Here is a 15,859-nt window from a genome sequence, read left to right as displayed (position 1 = left end):
TCCTTGTTGGGAAATTCTATGTGCAGATGAATGCAGAAAGCTTAAGGGAGTCCATTGGCAATGCTTGTCTATGAGAATCAGGGTCAGGACAGAGTATGACATGTTAAGAATTTGAACCAGGATTGACTTAGGAAATTTAGAGGGAGAAAGAACACCATCAGATGCTTAAAGATTTAGGGACATTGTTTTGTTTCTCATGGGAACTGTTTACCTTTTAGTAGAGGGTATTAGAAAACAGAAACTGGAAGGAAATTTGAAAAGGATAGATGTGCTAAATATAGACCTTTTCTTTGTATACTATCACCATTGGCAGGAACAATGATTATGACTAATCAAGAGTCTGTCAGCTGCCTTGTGTGGGGATAAGTCTAAGAGAAGTTAATAAACTGAAAAAATTAAATGGACCATGTCAATACTTGGGTTAAAAATAAATTAGCTAAACAAAAGCCTGGCGGTTTCTAAGAGTTATGCATGTCTTACATTATTTAACTTAGCAAAACCTAGAATAACTTTCCATTGGATACTTCTCCTGAGTCATGAAAATATGCTGAAGTGATTTTAGTAGAAGCAAGTCTTAGTGCCTGATATGGGTTGAATTGTGCCCCTCCTCCCCCAATTCACATGTTGAAATCCTAACCCCAAATACCTTCAGATGAGACCTTATTTGGAGACAGGGATTTGACAGAGGTAATAAAGTTAAGGTGAGGTCATTAGGGTGGGCCCTAATCCAACATGGCAGAAAGGGGAAATCTGGCTATTGAGATACCCAGAGACGATGTGAAGAGATGTAGGAAGAAGATGGCCATTTACAAGCTGAGGAGAGAGGTCTGGAACAGATGCTTCCCTCACAATTCTGAGAAGGAGTCAACCCTGCCAGCACCTTGATTTTGGACTTCAAGCTTCCAGAACCGTTAGCAAATAAATGTCTGTTGTTGTTTAAACCACCCAGTCTGTGGCACTTTGTTACAGCAGCCCTACAAAATAAAATAGCACCCAAGAGCCCCATCAAGGACCTACGCCATTGGTTCTGACTGAAGCCTTATGGTTTCATCCATCTTTTCTTTGTCAGGGTGGTTGGCGTCAGACTGGGAGGCCAGAATAAAGATAAAATGTAAGAATCCCAGTGTGTCAAACCAACTCATGAGAAGATGGAACAGAAACACAGAGCCATTGGGAGTTTGATTACTCTCATGGTTTATTAATATTCAGATTGAAAAAGGAGCCTTAGAGCCGCAAGTTAACGCTAATTGGCACATTTGCTTTATTTCTTTATTTTCAAAACGAACTGGGTTTTGATTTTTTTCCTTTTTGTTCATTCCATCACATTGAAAAGGAGGAAAAGAAAAATGGTTTTGAATTCACTCGATATTTTGGACTCCTCAGATGAACGGAACATTGCACACACACTTGGAACAGAGAGAGATAGAGAGGAAAGTGGACTCCCACAGGGCCACACGCACCAGATCAAAAAACTTGGATACAGTGCAAGAATTTCCCAAAATGATTGGATCATCATTACCAAAAACTTGCCATAACAACACCAAGAAACAAAAAATGTTTAAGCCACACTGTTTGACTTGGGATCTTTCCTGCTTTTTTTTTTTTTTTTTTAAATGTTTGCCACACAGAGAGAAAGAGGGCTAGTGGGTGGGAGAGGACAGACTCACAGACGTGAGTAGGACAGGAAGGGAAACTTCAGAGAGGAGTTGAGAAGAGGGTAAGGAGCGACAGGGTTCAGGAGAGGGGAGAGTGGGGATGTGGAAAGCCATTTCTTAAAGTTCAGGCATGTTCTTGGTCCGCCTCGCGTTCTTCTCCTTTACCCTCATCCTGCCGGGCACTTTCCTTAGGTTTGGTTTCGTCTACAGCTTCTGAGGAAGAAAACAGATGGGGTTAGGGCAGGAGAAGCAGAGTTAGTATTTTGTCTCATCTGTTCAGATGATAGTGAATGCATTTCTTCTTTTCATACCACTTCATAAAAGATTTAAGATAAAAAGAGATTATTGCTATCTCAGTAATGTAATTTCTAGGTTCAGAAGAGTTTACCCCCAGGAAATTGTTCAGTGACACATAGGGAAGAGCTCAGGAACAAAGCTGTGATATCGTACGCGAGGAGTTCACTAAAGAGAAACTACTATGGTCTTTAATCTCTCGGCCTTACAGTTAAGGTGTCCACACATGGGCGGTTCACAATGATCTTGTATTTCTTTTGCATTAATGTCAGACTGATCATGACAGATACTTTATGTGGATCATTCAACATCCATTCCAACTCTCTCACCCCTTATTTCTAGTATTATAAAGGCTGGAAAGTGAAATGCTTGCATTTTCAGCTCCCCTTGGAGCTAGGGATGTCCATATCACACAGTGATGGCCAAATCGATAGAGACAGACTTCCCTGGGAAGGCTCCAGAGAAGGTGTTTGCTCTTTATTTTCTCCTATTCTTGATGACTGTGACATCAAACTACCTGGTAGTATAGCAGTCATCTTGTGACCATGAAGATAAAAACTATACACTAAGAATGGTGAAGCAGAAAGAGAGAAAAAAATCTACTTGTGACTGACCATACTACTCCTGGACACTTTTCCTCAGACTTTTTCTTATTAATGTGAGACAAATAACTAAATTATTTAAGCCACTGTAGTAGTTTTTAGTTTCTGGCAGTCAAAAACATTCCAAATGAGTACACTTATCCGTAGGGCAAGTGTGTTTTGCTTAATAAGAAAGACTTTGTTTCTTTTTAAAGGATCATTTTTGTCCTTAGGAAAGAGGTGATTTTCTAATTACTCTTCTGCCTGGTTTCCTGCTAGAACTCAGTCAACTGATTTCATACTACAGACAGCTTACTAGTATGCCAGCTAATGGAAAGAGAATTTGCCTTGACATCACATCTGTTATTAAACAAAACTCCTGTATCAGGGTCCCCAAGACTCCCCCCAGATTCAGTGATTTGCTAGGAGGACTCAGAAGACTCAGCATATAGTCCTACTCATGGCTACCATTTACTACAGTGAAAGGATATAAAACCAAAAAAAGCAAAGGGAAAAGTTGTATGGAGTGATATTTGGAGGAAACCAGGCACAAGATTCCATGAGTCCTCTCCTCATGGACTCATACAAGATGTGCTTAATTCCTCCAGCAATGAAATGTGACATGTGTGAGACGTCAGAGACTAGGGAAGCTCACCTGAGCTTACAAGTCCAGGGTTTTTATTGGAGACTGGTTGAGTAGGCACCCTCTACCTAGCATGTACCAAATCCAGACTCCCAGGAGGAAAACAGATGTCCAGCATAAACCACATTGTTGGCGCAAAGAGTTTAGGCGCAGTGAACACTCTTAGTTAGGAAGTGGTGAGAACCCTCTCAAAATTCAAGTTCCCAGATGCCAGCCAAGGGTCAATATTTCACACAAGTATTTCTAAGACTTGAGAGATGTTGAGACTAGAGAAATGGGGAACTTTTAGGAGACCATTAGAAGAGCTCATAAAAATGTATGTTTCTTTGAAATCAGTCAGCTATATATTTATATTCAGATAAAGCTGAACATTTATATCTAAACAAGACCACTGCCGCTAAATATAATTTTTGGGATTCCTTCTTTGGACACCTATCTATTAATATTCTTTTAAGTCTCTTCAGTAGCAGAAAATGCTTATCGTTTTGAAAACAGATGTGTTTTTTTAAGAATCAAATGAGGCTGGTCTGGTAAATAGTAACTATGATAGGTCATTTTATCTTACAATGACTTGTTTTTGACCAAAGTTTTTAAGTCTGATTTATTTTGTGGGATTTGCAACAGACTGTAAGTTACTTTCAAAATGTAGTTATCCTAGTGAGGCTATCTACTACAACTCATAAAGAATTTTTTAAGGCTAGATCCCTCCAAGGTGATTATTATTAACTCTTGAAGAACCAGCACACTGATCACATTTTCTAACAAAAATTTTTGGGTGAAACTAACTCAGTTCTGATCTTCATAATACTCTATGTACCAGCAGTGTTCCTCGTGTATTATAGAACTTTGGTGCGCTAATGGATCATTTAATTTTCTGTCAGAAGAAAGCTTCCATATTTGTTAGATCTTTTTATAGTAATTTTCAATTCTTTCAGATAATTTATTTAGTTCCCTAGCTATGCCCAAATTTTGGAGACTACAGGTATGCCCACAGTGGTTTATCATCTTTACCGGTTCCAAGAAACCACATATTTAGTGCCCTCTTCAAACTGCAAAAGAAACAGAATATTGATTTAAACTGTCTAGAAGAACATAGAAGGATTAGCTACAGGAGCAAGAGAAGACTTCAAACCTCTCTTACTAAAATAAAAACTTGGGAGCTATTATGTATGATTTGAAGGAGATTAGGAAACTCAAGAGAAAAGGTGAAATCAGGCTAGTTAAGGTGAGAACAGAGGTATATTTGTGAAATGAGGGAACACAGTTCAAAAGGAGAAAAAGAAGGAAAAAAGATCCAGATAATTTTAAATAGCCACAGTTTCTGTCCACTTCTGGAGTGGAATCAGGTTAAATCCTTCCAAATTCCCCCACTTTCTCTTGTCATTCTTTGCCTAGGCCCAGGAGAAACAGTGAAACTTGACATGCATCTGTTTATTGTGACAGGAAGTCATTGCTGTCTGTTCCTTATTAAGAGCTTCAATATCTACATATTCTTTCTCTCAAATGCTTCTTTCTCTCAAATGCTTTCAAGTGTTTGAAATATAATTATTTATTCATTTAGTTGTTCTATAAATTGGTATCGAACACCTGCAATGTGCCAGACATTCTTCTAGGTAGTGAGAAGAAAAGTGAGAAAACCAGGAAATACCCTCGCTCTTGTTTAAGCCTTTTGTAATAAACATTTAATAGGCAATGAAATCTATAATTATAGAATATTGGCAGTGAGAGGGACCTCTAAGATCACCCAGTGACTAAACCATAAGTCTTCAAGGGTAATGACAGTATCTACTTTTGTACAACTTTGAATCCCCCATGTCCAGCACAGAACCCCGTGCAGGGAAGGCCTTCAATAAATACTTGCTGAATGAAAGAATGAATGGACATCCTCATTTCATAGAAGAGGAAACTGAAGTTCAGATAAAGAGATTTTCCTCTAAATCATATGGTTTGCTCATGTCAAGCCAGGACTAAAATCTAGGTCTTCTACTTGTCCAGGTTTCCCCATTATATCAGGTAGTCAAATTTGACCAGAGAAGGTCAAGAAGGTCTTTACGGAAAGAACCATAAATTGTAACTTTCCTGACCCCTTGTATAAAGTGTTTAGCTATAGCTACCATATTTGAGTCTTTCCTGTATGTTTAGAACAGTGCTAAGTGCACTTGTGTCATCTGATTAATTCTCACAGCTACCTTTATCATCCCAGTTTTATAGGCGGGGAAGCTGATGCACAGCAAGGTAAAGGAACACACTCTCTGTGAATGGCAACAGTGAATTTCAACCTAGGGCAGAGCCATCTAGGGAGCATCTGTTTTACATTGCTCTCCCAGCTCATCCCTTTGCCCAAGAAGTGTGGATGGGCTCAGAGTAGGAGCTATAGCAGGGGGTCCACAGGTATGTAGGCCTGGAGACTATGAAGTCTAAAAATTGGTCTTTGTAAAAGCAGTTCAGAATGGAGGGAAGAATTCTGATTAGTCTTGAATAATATGAAATCTGGTCTTGGCCCTTTCCGGCACTAATTACATAATTTGTAAATGCTAGAGATGAGTTAATATGTATTCTTTTTAGTGTTTTATGCAAAACCTTTGATCATCATGGTGAGTTCAAAGATGGATGAATGGCTGAGGCCATCTGGTCACTCCAGTGATCATGATCCAATTAGCGTAAATAATCACATTCCCCATCTAGAGGCTCAACCTCTCTCTGAGACAGTTGTTGCTTAAGAAGAGGCTGTGGAAGCTAAAGACTGAAAGGGATTTTCAGTACCAAGTGACATAAAGCAAGTGAGGGAAGTAAATGGGCCCGGAGCTGGCGAATGAGGAAAGCCTGATGTGACAGCTGAAATCCAGCAAGTTAAAGAACAGAAAGTGTTCTCCTTATTTCAGTTTAGCTCTGAATAGTACTTTTACTCATATTAAACATGAAAACCTAACATTAATACTGTTATTTTGGTTAAGGTATTACAGGAAAAGAAAGATTACAAAGTGAATCACAGTTGACCCTTGAACAACAACTGGGTTGGGGGCGCCGACCCTCTGTGTAGTTGAAAATAATCCATGTATAATTTACAGTGGGCCCTCCATATACATGGTTCATCCATATCTGCAGTTCCTCTGTATCCAACATCCCACGTCCATAGATTCAACCAACACGGATCATGTAGTACCGTAGTATTTACTATGAAAATGAATCCACATATAAGTGGACCCGTGCAGTTCAAACCTGTGTTGTTCAAGGGTCGACTGTATATATCTCCTATCTATGTGTATATATCATGTGACTAGCGAGCATCCTCACTAAGAATCATTATTATTCTACCTAGGATGGGTTTCTTCCCGCAAATCAGTCTTCACCCCGGAAATCAACCCTGAAATCCAATTTTATTATGATCTAGACTATGCCCCCAAATAAATAAATAAAACAAAAACTGATGATGTGTTTTAGCAGTTTGGTCTAAAAGGGGGAAAAATTTGTCTCTTAATAAAATAAAATTGAGCAATTTTAATAAATATTATTTGTATTAAATAAATTCTCAAAAATTACAGTCAATTTGAAGAGATAATGTTAGAATCTGATAAAGAGCTATACCCTTCTCCAGCCGTGGCATGTTAGCCTGGACAAAAATATTACTTCTTCTGGGCCCAAAGACCTCTTAGAAATAACTATGTTCACTAGCAGCTGCCATGAATTTTATCATTTCTATGTTACTTTGAAAAGAGAAAGTTAACATCAGGACAGTAAAGCCATGTATTCTTCATGTTCTAGAGTTGAAGGTTGCTTCAAAAGGGAAGAAAGAAATGTGTTCACTAATTCATTTATTTATTCAGTAAAAGATCCTGGGCCTTTACTACATGCTACACACTGTGCCATGCATTTCTAATAGTTTTTTTTTTTTAATTTTATTTATTTATTTTTGGCTATGTTGAGTCTTCGTTTCTGTGCGAGGGCTTTCTCTAGTTGCGGCGAGCGGGGGCCACTCTTCACCGCAGTGCGCGGGCCTCTCACTGTCGCGGGCTCTCTTGTTGCCGAGCACAAGCTCCAGACGCGCAGGCTCAGTAGTTGCGGCTCACGGGCCTAGTTGCTCCGCGGCATGTGGGATCTTCCCAGACCAGGGCTCGAACCTGTGTCCCCTGCATTGGCAGGCAGACTCTCAACCACTGCGCCACCAGGGAATGTGCCATGCATTTCCAATGCAATGCAGTGCAGTGGTGACACAACAATGAAAACATCAAGCAAAAAGCTCTGCCTCCTTGGAATTCATATGCTAGTAATTATTGTTTGTGGGAGAAGGGGTGATAAAGGAAAAAGTAATATCTAGACAAGAAGAGCTCAGCCCAAAGGGGTATATTTTCTCCTAGGCCACTTCTCTTGGATTTGCAAAGTTGAGCATCTCTAATGAATCTCATAAATTTTGAAATATGGAAAACTCTAGTAGTTTTCTTATTCTTGACCCACAACTACCAGTCCTAAGAAAGATCAAGACCACATTAAGTCAGCAATAAAAATAAAAGTCATTTCTATACCCATTTGGAACCGGGTGGTGGTAGGGGACCCCGGTGGATGATTTCACAGTGGTCCTTGAAATATGTGCCTCTAACTGGCTCTCTGATTCTTGCTGAAATAGATTCTGGAAGCAGCTCTTGTCTTTATGCATTCCATTCATTTCCTCGAAAGGGTGAGAATAGCACGTCTGCACATTCTGTTGGTGAGCAAATACCAGGAGCATATGCAGCAGCGGCTGCTTGTGTGCTCAGCCAGGCAGCCCGGCTGCAGTGCTGCTGGAGAGATGGCGGTGTTCCCAGCTGCCATCGCCTACACTGAGCTCTAATGGCCCTGTTTACTGGCACCGGTCCAGGCCCCTCCACAGCCCTCCATTACTGAAATTAGGTTGAGTGGATTTCCCAGTAAAACATTACCTCTTGGGACCTGCCCAGCTCTCCCCAGCCTTGTCAACATTGATTAAATAGAAGCTGCTATCATCCTGGGGCCATGCCCACAATTACTCTACCAATCACCACTGGGCTGGGCTGTTTGCTTCCTTTCCCTTTTGATTTTCACTTTTCTTGAATATTAAGCATCATTACCTCAAAGGCTCAAAGAAGAGTAATAAAAAAAACATTCTGTAGCTACCTCACATACATCCTTTTGTTACTTACATGGTCTTCCTCTTGAGCTGTGTACCAGATAACAGTCTGGAGCCTGGATCATGGCTTTGGGCGGTCACATTTTGCTATTTTTTGTTTTTCATTTTTATCATGTTTTCCATTTCAAGTCCCTCTCAAAACACTGAGCCAGTATACAGCATTTTGTGTCAGCAGAGTGGTGCAAGTATCACCTATGCTCCCACTCAATGCTTTCTGAGACTTTGAAAGCAACTAATCCTATTGTTTACCACACTACTCACTTGAGGATTTCAAAGAGTAGCAGACAAAAACCTAACCAAGGAGAAAATTCAGAGGCGAAGTCCCAGTGATATCTGAAACATACATATACAAGTCTTCTTCTCTCAAAAGTTTCAGCCTAGGACCAAGCTGATTTCTATCTAGCCTTGCTACCAATTAGTCATCTGACCTCAGAGAAGTTACTTTTCCTTTGCCTCCATTTTCTAATCTATAAGAAGTATGGATAATAATGACTGCCTCACCTTATTGAAGGAAGGTATTTAAAAGCACTTTATAAAATTTAAAGTGCCCCATATAGTATGTTGAGATTTTAATCCAGCCTGTGGGATTTGGAAAAAACATCCATTAAGTTTAACAGTTTCATCCCAGGAGGAAAGAAAGCAATTTCCCACAGGAAAAAAAAAAAAAATCATCTTTCTCAGATAAACGACTAAGAGGACTTCTCCCCTAGAATGTTCCTATAAAGTCTCTACATAAGAATACAAGTGATTTATTAGTTAAATAGATCTACTCTGTTACAGAAATTGAGAACGAATCTAGGATTTCTAACCTTTGGAACAAAATTTAGTGTTTTATTCTGAAACACAGATGACCCAGAGACTTTAAAAAATTAAAAGTCAAAGACGGTACAAGTTGGCCTTGAAAACATCTTAAACATTCTCTCTACAAAATGTCTATCAAACCATCAAAAACGAGTGTCCTACCTTCTTCCTCCATTAGAAACACGCAGAAAGATCAAAAATTGCAATTTATGTGGCTTGCATAGTTGCCGTAAGTCATTTTTGGAACAAGATGGGATAAACATGTAAAGCTGAATGGAGTTAACATGATCTCTTATCATTATTCCAGTGAATAAGCCAACTTCTAAAGGCTGAAAATAAAAATAAAAATTTGGAGGGTATTTCCACTCTAGCATAAAAGTCAAGTACACTCACTCCTTCATCCCTCCCCTCAGCTACATTGTGCTGAGCTGGAAGTTGAATCTGTAGATCTGCCGAGACATTCCTTACGGTTAGGATGCGGGAGGAGTGGAAGAATGGGGAGTCAGTACAGACAATGACGGCTCCTGTGACACTGAGACATTTTGAGAAGGGCTGTGTCAGGGATAGAGAAGTGATGCTGTGATATAGTGTGTTGCTAGTAGTGACTATCTGAAGAAGTTCAGCCTAAAAATTGTCTTACCCTCTTCTGTAGATTATATATATATTAAAAAATTCAAAATCCCATCTGACCAGCATTCAACTCTGCATCTCCCCTTTCACCTCATAGTATCCCAGGTGAGGAGGATCTAGCTAGGAGAAAATCTTAGCTGCATCGCTCTAAGCCTTTACAAACTCAACTGTCTACGGTGCCAGGCAGCTAATGTGAATGTGAAAATCTAGCCATAGGTAAAATCCAGTGGCGGGGTCAACGGAGGCCTTGTAAGAGCAGGTATTGCCTAAAGGCATTTAAAATTTTTAAAACACTATCACTGGAAAAATAAAAGGGGAAGGAGTGTCTGACATAAGACTCTTAAATTATACCAGGAAGATACATTTCTGGACTCTGACTTCAAAATGGAAGCAGCTCCCTTTAATCAGAATAAAAGATAGTCACACTGTATTTGTCTTCAAGAACTCCAAATCAGGAGTCCTAACTAACAGTGCGAACTTTTCCATTTTGCTAAATTTAAATTACTCACATCTCAAGATTTCTTTTAGTGAATGAAGTAAAAAATAATAATGACTATGGCAGATTTTATAAATGACCTACTAAAGCAAAAAGAGATACCAAAAAATCCAATTCTCAATATTCTCTCTTCCCTCACTTGCTGTTCAAATATTCTCAACATCTCTATATCCCTACCTATACCTTCCAGTTGTCCTAGGCTCCTTTTACAGATGTTGTTGGTGACATCCTCAGATCCCTTTTACCAGGCTCATGTCCCCAGCTCCCAGCTGCTGGAGGGGTTGGCTGCCAGTGACCCACACCTGCTCCTTGGGCGGGGGATGTAAACTGAATCACCTCAACTTGAGGTGCCTGAGAGGTCATACCCCTTCTGCCCCCTGTGACTCCAGACACAGTCTGTCTGTGATGCAACTTGTGCTTCAGCACAAATTGTGGGATTAGGCTGAGACCGTGCTTTTCCTGAACCCATTTTGCTGTCTTCTTCCCTGGCTTCTCTTCTTTCTTCATTCCCTTATGGATTTCCACCAATAAAGTATTCGCACAAGAGTCCCTTCTCAGGCTCTGATTCTGGGGAATGGGACCAAAGTTATTCCTTTAACCAAAAATCAAGGACTGGAGATGGGAGGCAGGCCAGTCAATTTCCTTAGTCAATGTACATAGCAAGTCTTCAAGGTTTGAATCATTTGGGTTTGCAGCTTAGCCCTCATGACCCAGCTCAATTGTTGTTTCCATACCTCCAAACCTATCCTACATGGAATTAATCACTTCCTACTCTTTATTTGTATAGAAATTATATCCCTTGCATTATATCCTAGTTTGTGGTATCTTTTCTAGTCTTCTTGACTGTGAACTAATTTCTCAAACGAAAAGTCTGATACATCCGCCATAATTTGAACTCCACAGAGGCAGAGATTTTTAATTTTGTTCACTGATGCATCCCAAATGCTTAGGAAAGTGCTGGCAAATATATATAATTCCAAATATGCTTTGTGTCATGTAGATAAAACCTTAATTACCTCAAGCCTAAAAACTGTGGACCTGTATTGTTGTCATGACCAAATAGCAGAGGTGTGCCTGAATTTCAAAATATTGTATTATGAAAAGGAAACGATATTATTCTGATTTATAGGCATCAGGCATGGAAAGAATTATTCCATCATCTTCCTTTTTTTATACTAATTTTAATTTTATGTCTTCTAATTTTATAACAAATTATTCAGATATAAAAAAACCCAAATGTAAAAAATAGATATCTACTATAAGCATCACTATTTTTAGATAGCACAGGGTAGTGGTTAGGACAGCTGGTTCTGGAGCCAGCTATTTGCATTTAAATTCTATCTCTGACACCATGATTTGGAGTGAGTTATTTAACCTCTTATTGCCTCACTTTCCTTATCTGTAATTGGTATTAATATTGGTACCCACCTCATGGGGTTACTAAAACACTCAAATGTGTTAATTATTTAAAGTACTTAATAATGAATGGCATGTTTCAGTAAACTTTTCAGTAAATATTGGCGATTTTTATTAAGTGAGTGGGAGGGAACTAACATTGGTTTAATATTTACTATGTGCCAAGCCCAGTGCTAAGGGCTTTCACATACTGGTGTTCCATATATATCATCCGTGCTCTCCTAGTCCTTTGTCAGTAAAGTGGAAGTAATAATATCTACCTCATAGATTTGTGATGAGCAGTAAATGAGAGGAAAAAAAAAGACAACTTAACACGGTGTCACTCCCTTGCTCACCTATGTGCCTAATAAATGAGAATTATCTTCTCTCTCTCTCCACTAATTCATGCGTATCCACTCTTAGACTACAGCCAAAGAGAAACTTTCTTCAAGTATCCCGAGAGAGGGAGAGAGAAGTTTGTTCCTTATAAAGTTTCTGCTTGTAGAGTAAAAAATAAATAATAATTCTTTGAAAAAAAAGGCTTTGAAGTCAAAATCTAAAGTCCAAAAATGATCACCAGGGCAAAGCTGACTGTTGGCCAAACTTGAGAGGCATGATTCTATGATGCAAGAATCAAGGCTGCTAAATAGCAATGTCTCAAAAGGCAAGACCTTCTCTGCTATTGCCTCTACTTCAGAAGAGGACAATCTTCTCTATTTCACACTTAAATAGCAGTCAGTTGATTTCAAAGGAAACCACCTTATCCGTGGGCTTCGTTCCATTGGATTCCCTCCAGTTTGTAGCAAAAGTATTTACTATACCGACTCAGCAAGAATCGAGGAACCCCTTGCCCTCAGATGTGTCGTAAATCTTGTTCCAGTAGGCAAGGTACAGGGCGGATGGCAATTATCCAGGCTTAAGACAGTACATCCAATTTTAAGAAAAATGCCCTGATTCATTATAATTATTGAACCCAAGACTTGAAAGAAAGCTAGGACTTTTTGTCCCTTAACCTTAAGGAAAATTGATCATTTACAGTGAAAATTTTCAGCTTTATTATGAGAAAGAACTTTCCATTTCCGGAAAGGCTTGCAGTCCTCTGTGGACAAGGCATGTTTGGGGGGGAGAAATCCCTAGGGCTGTGTGGAAGACTGCTCTGAGTGGGTTATTCCTTCTGTCTATGCACCGTACTGTCTCGTTTCTGGGACTTCTCAGGCATGGAATTCCAGCAAACCTTGAAGAGTAAAGAGATTAAAGATGGAGTAGGAAGTGGCCACTTTCTTACAAGAATTACAGGCAAAGAAACGCCATACTTCTTTTGGAATCTTGATCAAACGTATTGAAGTTAGCATTTTTTTTCTCCACTAAAGTTTATTCATAATTCCTCTTCCTGCATTTCAGAGAAAGTTAATAATTTTCTAAAAATCAAACTTCATGTATTTGATGTTAATTGTGTAGGTCCATACTTAGGAGATGAGGAAATGTTGGACAGGCTAATTGTGTTTGTTGGTCATTTTTCATTGAATCTACTCTCTTAGCTATTCTTTCTTGAAGTTTTTCACATCTATCGAAACAAGCTGCTTAGGTATTATACCAGTCATTTCAAACAATTGTGTTTCCTTAGATATTTCTATTACGCTCACTGTTTTCAACGAGTCATCCTAGATCTTATCTAGTTATCAGTTACAAAAGTGCAGTAATTTGTGTTTGTCAGACCTTGAGAAAGTTAGTGAACTATTTTCTAGATTATACTGGTTTTAAAAATTCAATCAATGATTTGTAATGGTTTAACGTATATTGAGTTAATAGGCCGTATTACAAAAAATATTACAAATATTTTCAACATTTGTCTTTAAAATCAAAAGCAGATCTAGATTTGCCAAATCTCATGATCTGATATTTGATTACATGATTTGATTATCTGACTCCACAGTTAAAATATAGAAACCCAAACTAGAAACAATTCTAACTCTATAAGGGCCTCTCCAGTAGTGACTACAGCGGCCTAAAAAATTTTCCTACGTATGAATATCTATTGCTTGGATAACATTTACATTTTAAAAGAGAAGCACTATACTTATGACCCACATTCAGCTCATGCCTTGCCATGTCTCACCATGATGTGTCTGGGTAGTAACTGAGATTAGCTAAACAATTATTTATCTGTGTTGTTTAATTTTCCCTTATGGCTGTATCTACACAGCACAAAGAAAACTAAAGACTTGGCAGTTGTCTTGCTAATTTTATCATTGCAAATGGATAAACCACATAATTCAGGACAAAAATTCAAAATCTGTATATATTGTTACAGAGTGAGCTCCTAATTGTAAAATTACAGAATAATGAAAGCTGAAGGAGATCTTAGAGATTATCTGATCTCAGCCCCTCGCTCCCTCTGAGAAAAACTGAAGGTAGAGCATTTCTGTGACTTGCCCAAAGTCTCACAGCTAATGAGAATTCAGTGATCCTCCCATAACACCATAATGTCTCTCACAACCTTTGGGGATGATGAATTCCACTGCTTGATTTTTAGGGGCATCTCTCTCCCGTAATCCTAAATGCACTGTGTAAGTCTGTTCCTCCCTCCCTCCTTCCCCCTCACTCCCTCCATTCCTTCTCTCCTTTGTGGAATAAAAGGTAAACTCAATATAATTTTACTTTAAGAGCTACCAGAAGTGATTTTAGATACTCCGAAGGCTTGCAGAACCAGGGCTGAGGATGACTGTTGCATCAAACTTCAACACATTATGCACAGCTGGTGAGAGGTGATGTGAATATTCTATATAGAGAGGGGAAAAAATGGGGACCTCTAAAATTGGTGGCTTAGGCTGAATAGTAATCACTGATTATGGCAGGTTTCATAAACTCAATGACTAAAGAGTTGCTGGGTAATGAAAGTCCAGAAGTAGCTGAAATTACTACAAACGCTGTCACACCCAGAAATCTCTAAGAGATCAGTACTATGTCCTGATAAGAGCAAATAAAAGTGCATATCATTCCCCCATCTATCACCCCCTCCACCTCCCAATGAAAGCAGAGTGTTCAAAAGCCCACTGAGAAGGTTAACTCAATTTTGAAATTAATTAAAAAATATTATTGTAAAAAGAAAGCCCTATAAAAGTTGTTTGTTGTTATATGCTTGTGTGCAGGTAAATAGATGCAATCCCCATCTCTTGCTGGGACAATTCATTTTGCACTCATTGTGTATTTTGGCTTCCTAGGGCCTGTCAAATTATGGCACTGCCTTTGAATGAAAAATTGCTTTAAGAATCAATAGTACTCACTGGAACACAACCAGAACTATATCAAAAAAGTGATATTCATATTTGTATTGATTTCTCTTTTTTTAGTGAAGATCTCAGAGCTCTTATATTTAGTGGCAAAGAATGTAATAGTCTTGGCTATTTAGAGACATTGGGACAATTAGCAGTTAAAGAATAAAGATTCATGGTGAGTCTATAGCTTACCTTAGATAGAACCATAGAACCATATGTGTCCTGCCCATCCTATAGCACTGCCATTGGAAAAATCATCCTGCTGAAGGCTTTCTATCTTCTCCATCCAGTGCTTTTTCTCCAATAAAACTATTTTCTAAGACATACCTTATGTCTAGAATCTACCTCCTACTCTCTTCTTTCTTTTAAAACCCTATTTATTTGAAAGTAATCAGACTGCATACAGAGACCTTAGAATAGAAAGGGGCTCTGGAGACCCCCCAGCAACAACTCACCTAATACAGGAATCTCCCAGAATCCTCCTAGCAGACAGGCAGGCTCTGCTTCAACAGGCCACTCCAGCTCTAACTGTAAATTCTTCCTGATAGTCACCTAACACCTACCTCTCCTAAGTTTTTATGGAGTTCTTTCCTCTAGAATAACACAGAACAAAATATGTCCTCAATATGTTTTCTTTTGTACAAGACAGTCCAAAAATGCAAAGATAACAGCCTCTTTCTTCAAGAAATTTACCAACCTGTTCTTTTCCTCTTCAACCAACAAACTTCATGAAAAAATAAATTCAAATTACGCCTTTTCTTCATCTCACCTCTCTTAGTTCTCTAGGAGCTGACTTCAACTCTATCATTTTTCTAACAGTGCTCTCCTCAAATTCACCCCCTCCCTCAAAATTATATCCACATCATAAGGCCTTTTCTCATTTACCATTGCTCTTGATCTTTTTCTGACTGCTCCTTTTGACAGTGTTGACTTTTACTTGAGCTCTATG

At 38.9% G+C, this 15,859-nt stretch overlaps 1 protein-coding gene across 1 annotated transcript in view; it reads right to left on the bottom strand.

The window, feature by feature from the left end:
• Nucleotides 1-1,173: 1,173 nt before the first annotated feature.
• Nucleotides 1,174-15,859, bottom strand: part of GAP43 (growth associated protein 43) — a 92,384-nt gene continuing 77,698 nt past the window's right edge. Inside the window, exon 4 of the mRNA XM_024764390.1 lies at nt 1,174-1,868. Within this exon, the coding sequence (XP_024620158.1) occupies nt 1,780-1,868 (89 nt within the window). The 3' untranslated portion in view covers nt 1,174-1,779. The remainder of the gene's footprint in view (nt 1,869-15,859) is intronic.

This window comes from Neophocaena asiaeorientalis, unplaced genomic scaffold (genome assembly GCF_003031525.2).
Source record: "Neophocaena asiaeorientalis asiaeorientalis breed wild unplaced genomic scaffold, Neophocaena_asiaeorientalis_V1.1 scaffold393, whole genome shotgun sequence".
NCBI classification, from domain to species: domain Eukaryota; kingdom Metazoa; phylum Chordata; class Mammalia; order Artiodactyla; family Phocoenidae; genus Neophocaena; species Neophocaena asiaeorientalis.
The sequence above is the reverse complement of the archived record's forward strand: the minus strand, read 5'-3'. Positions and strand labels throughout refer to the sequence as shown.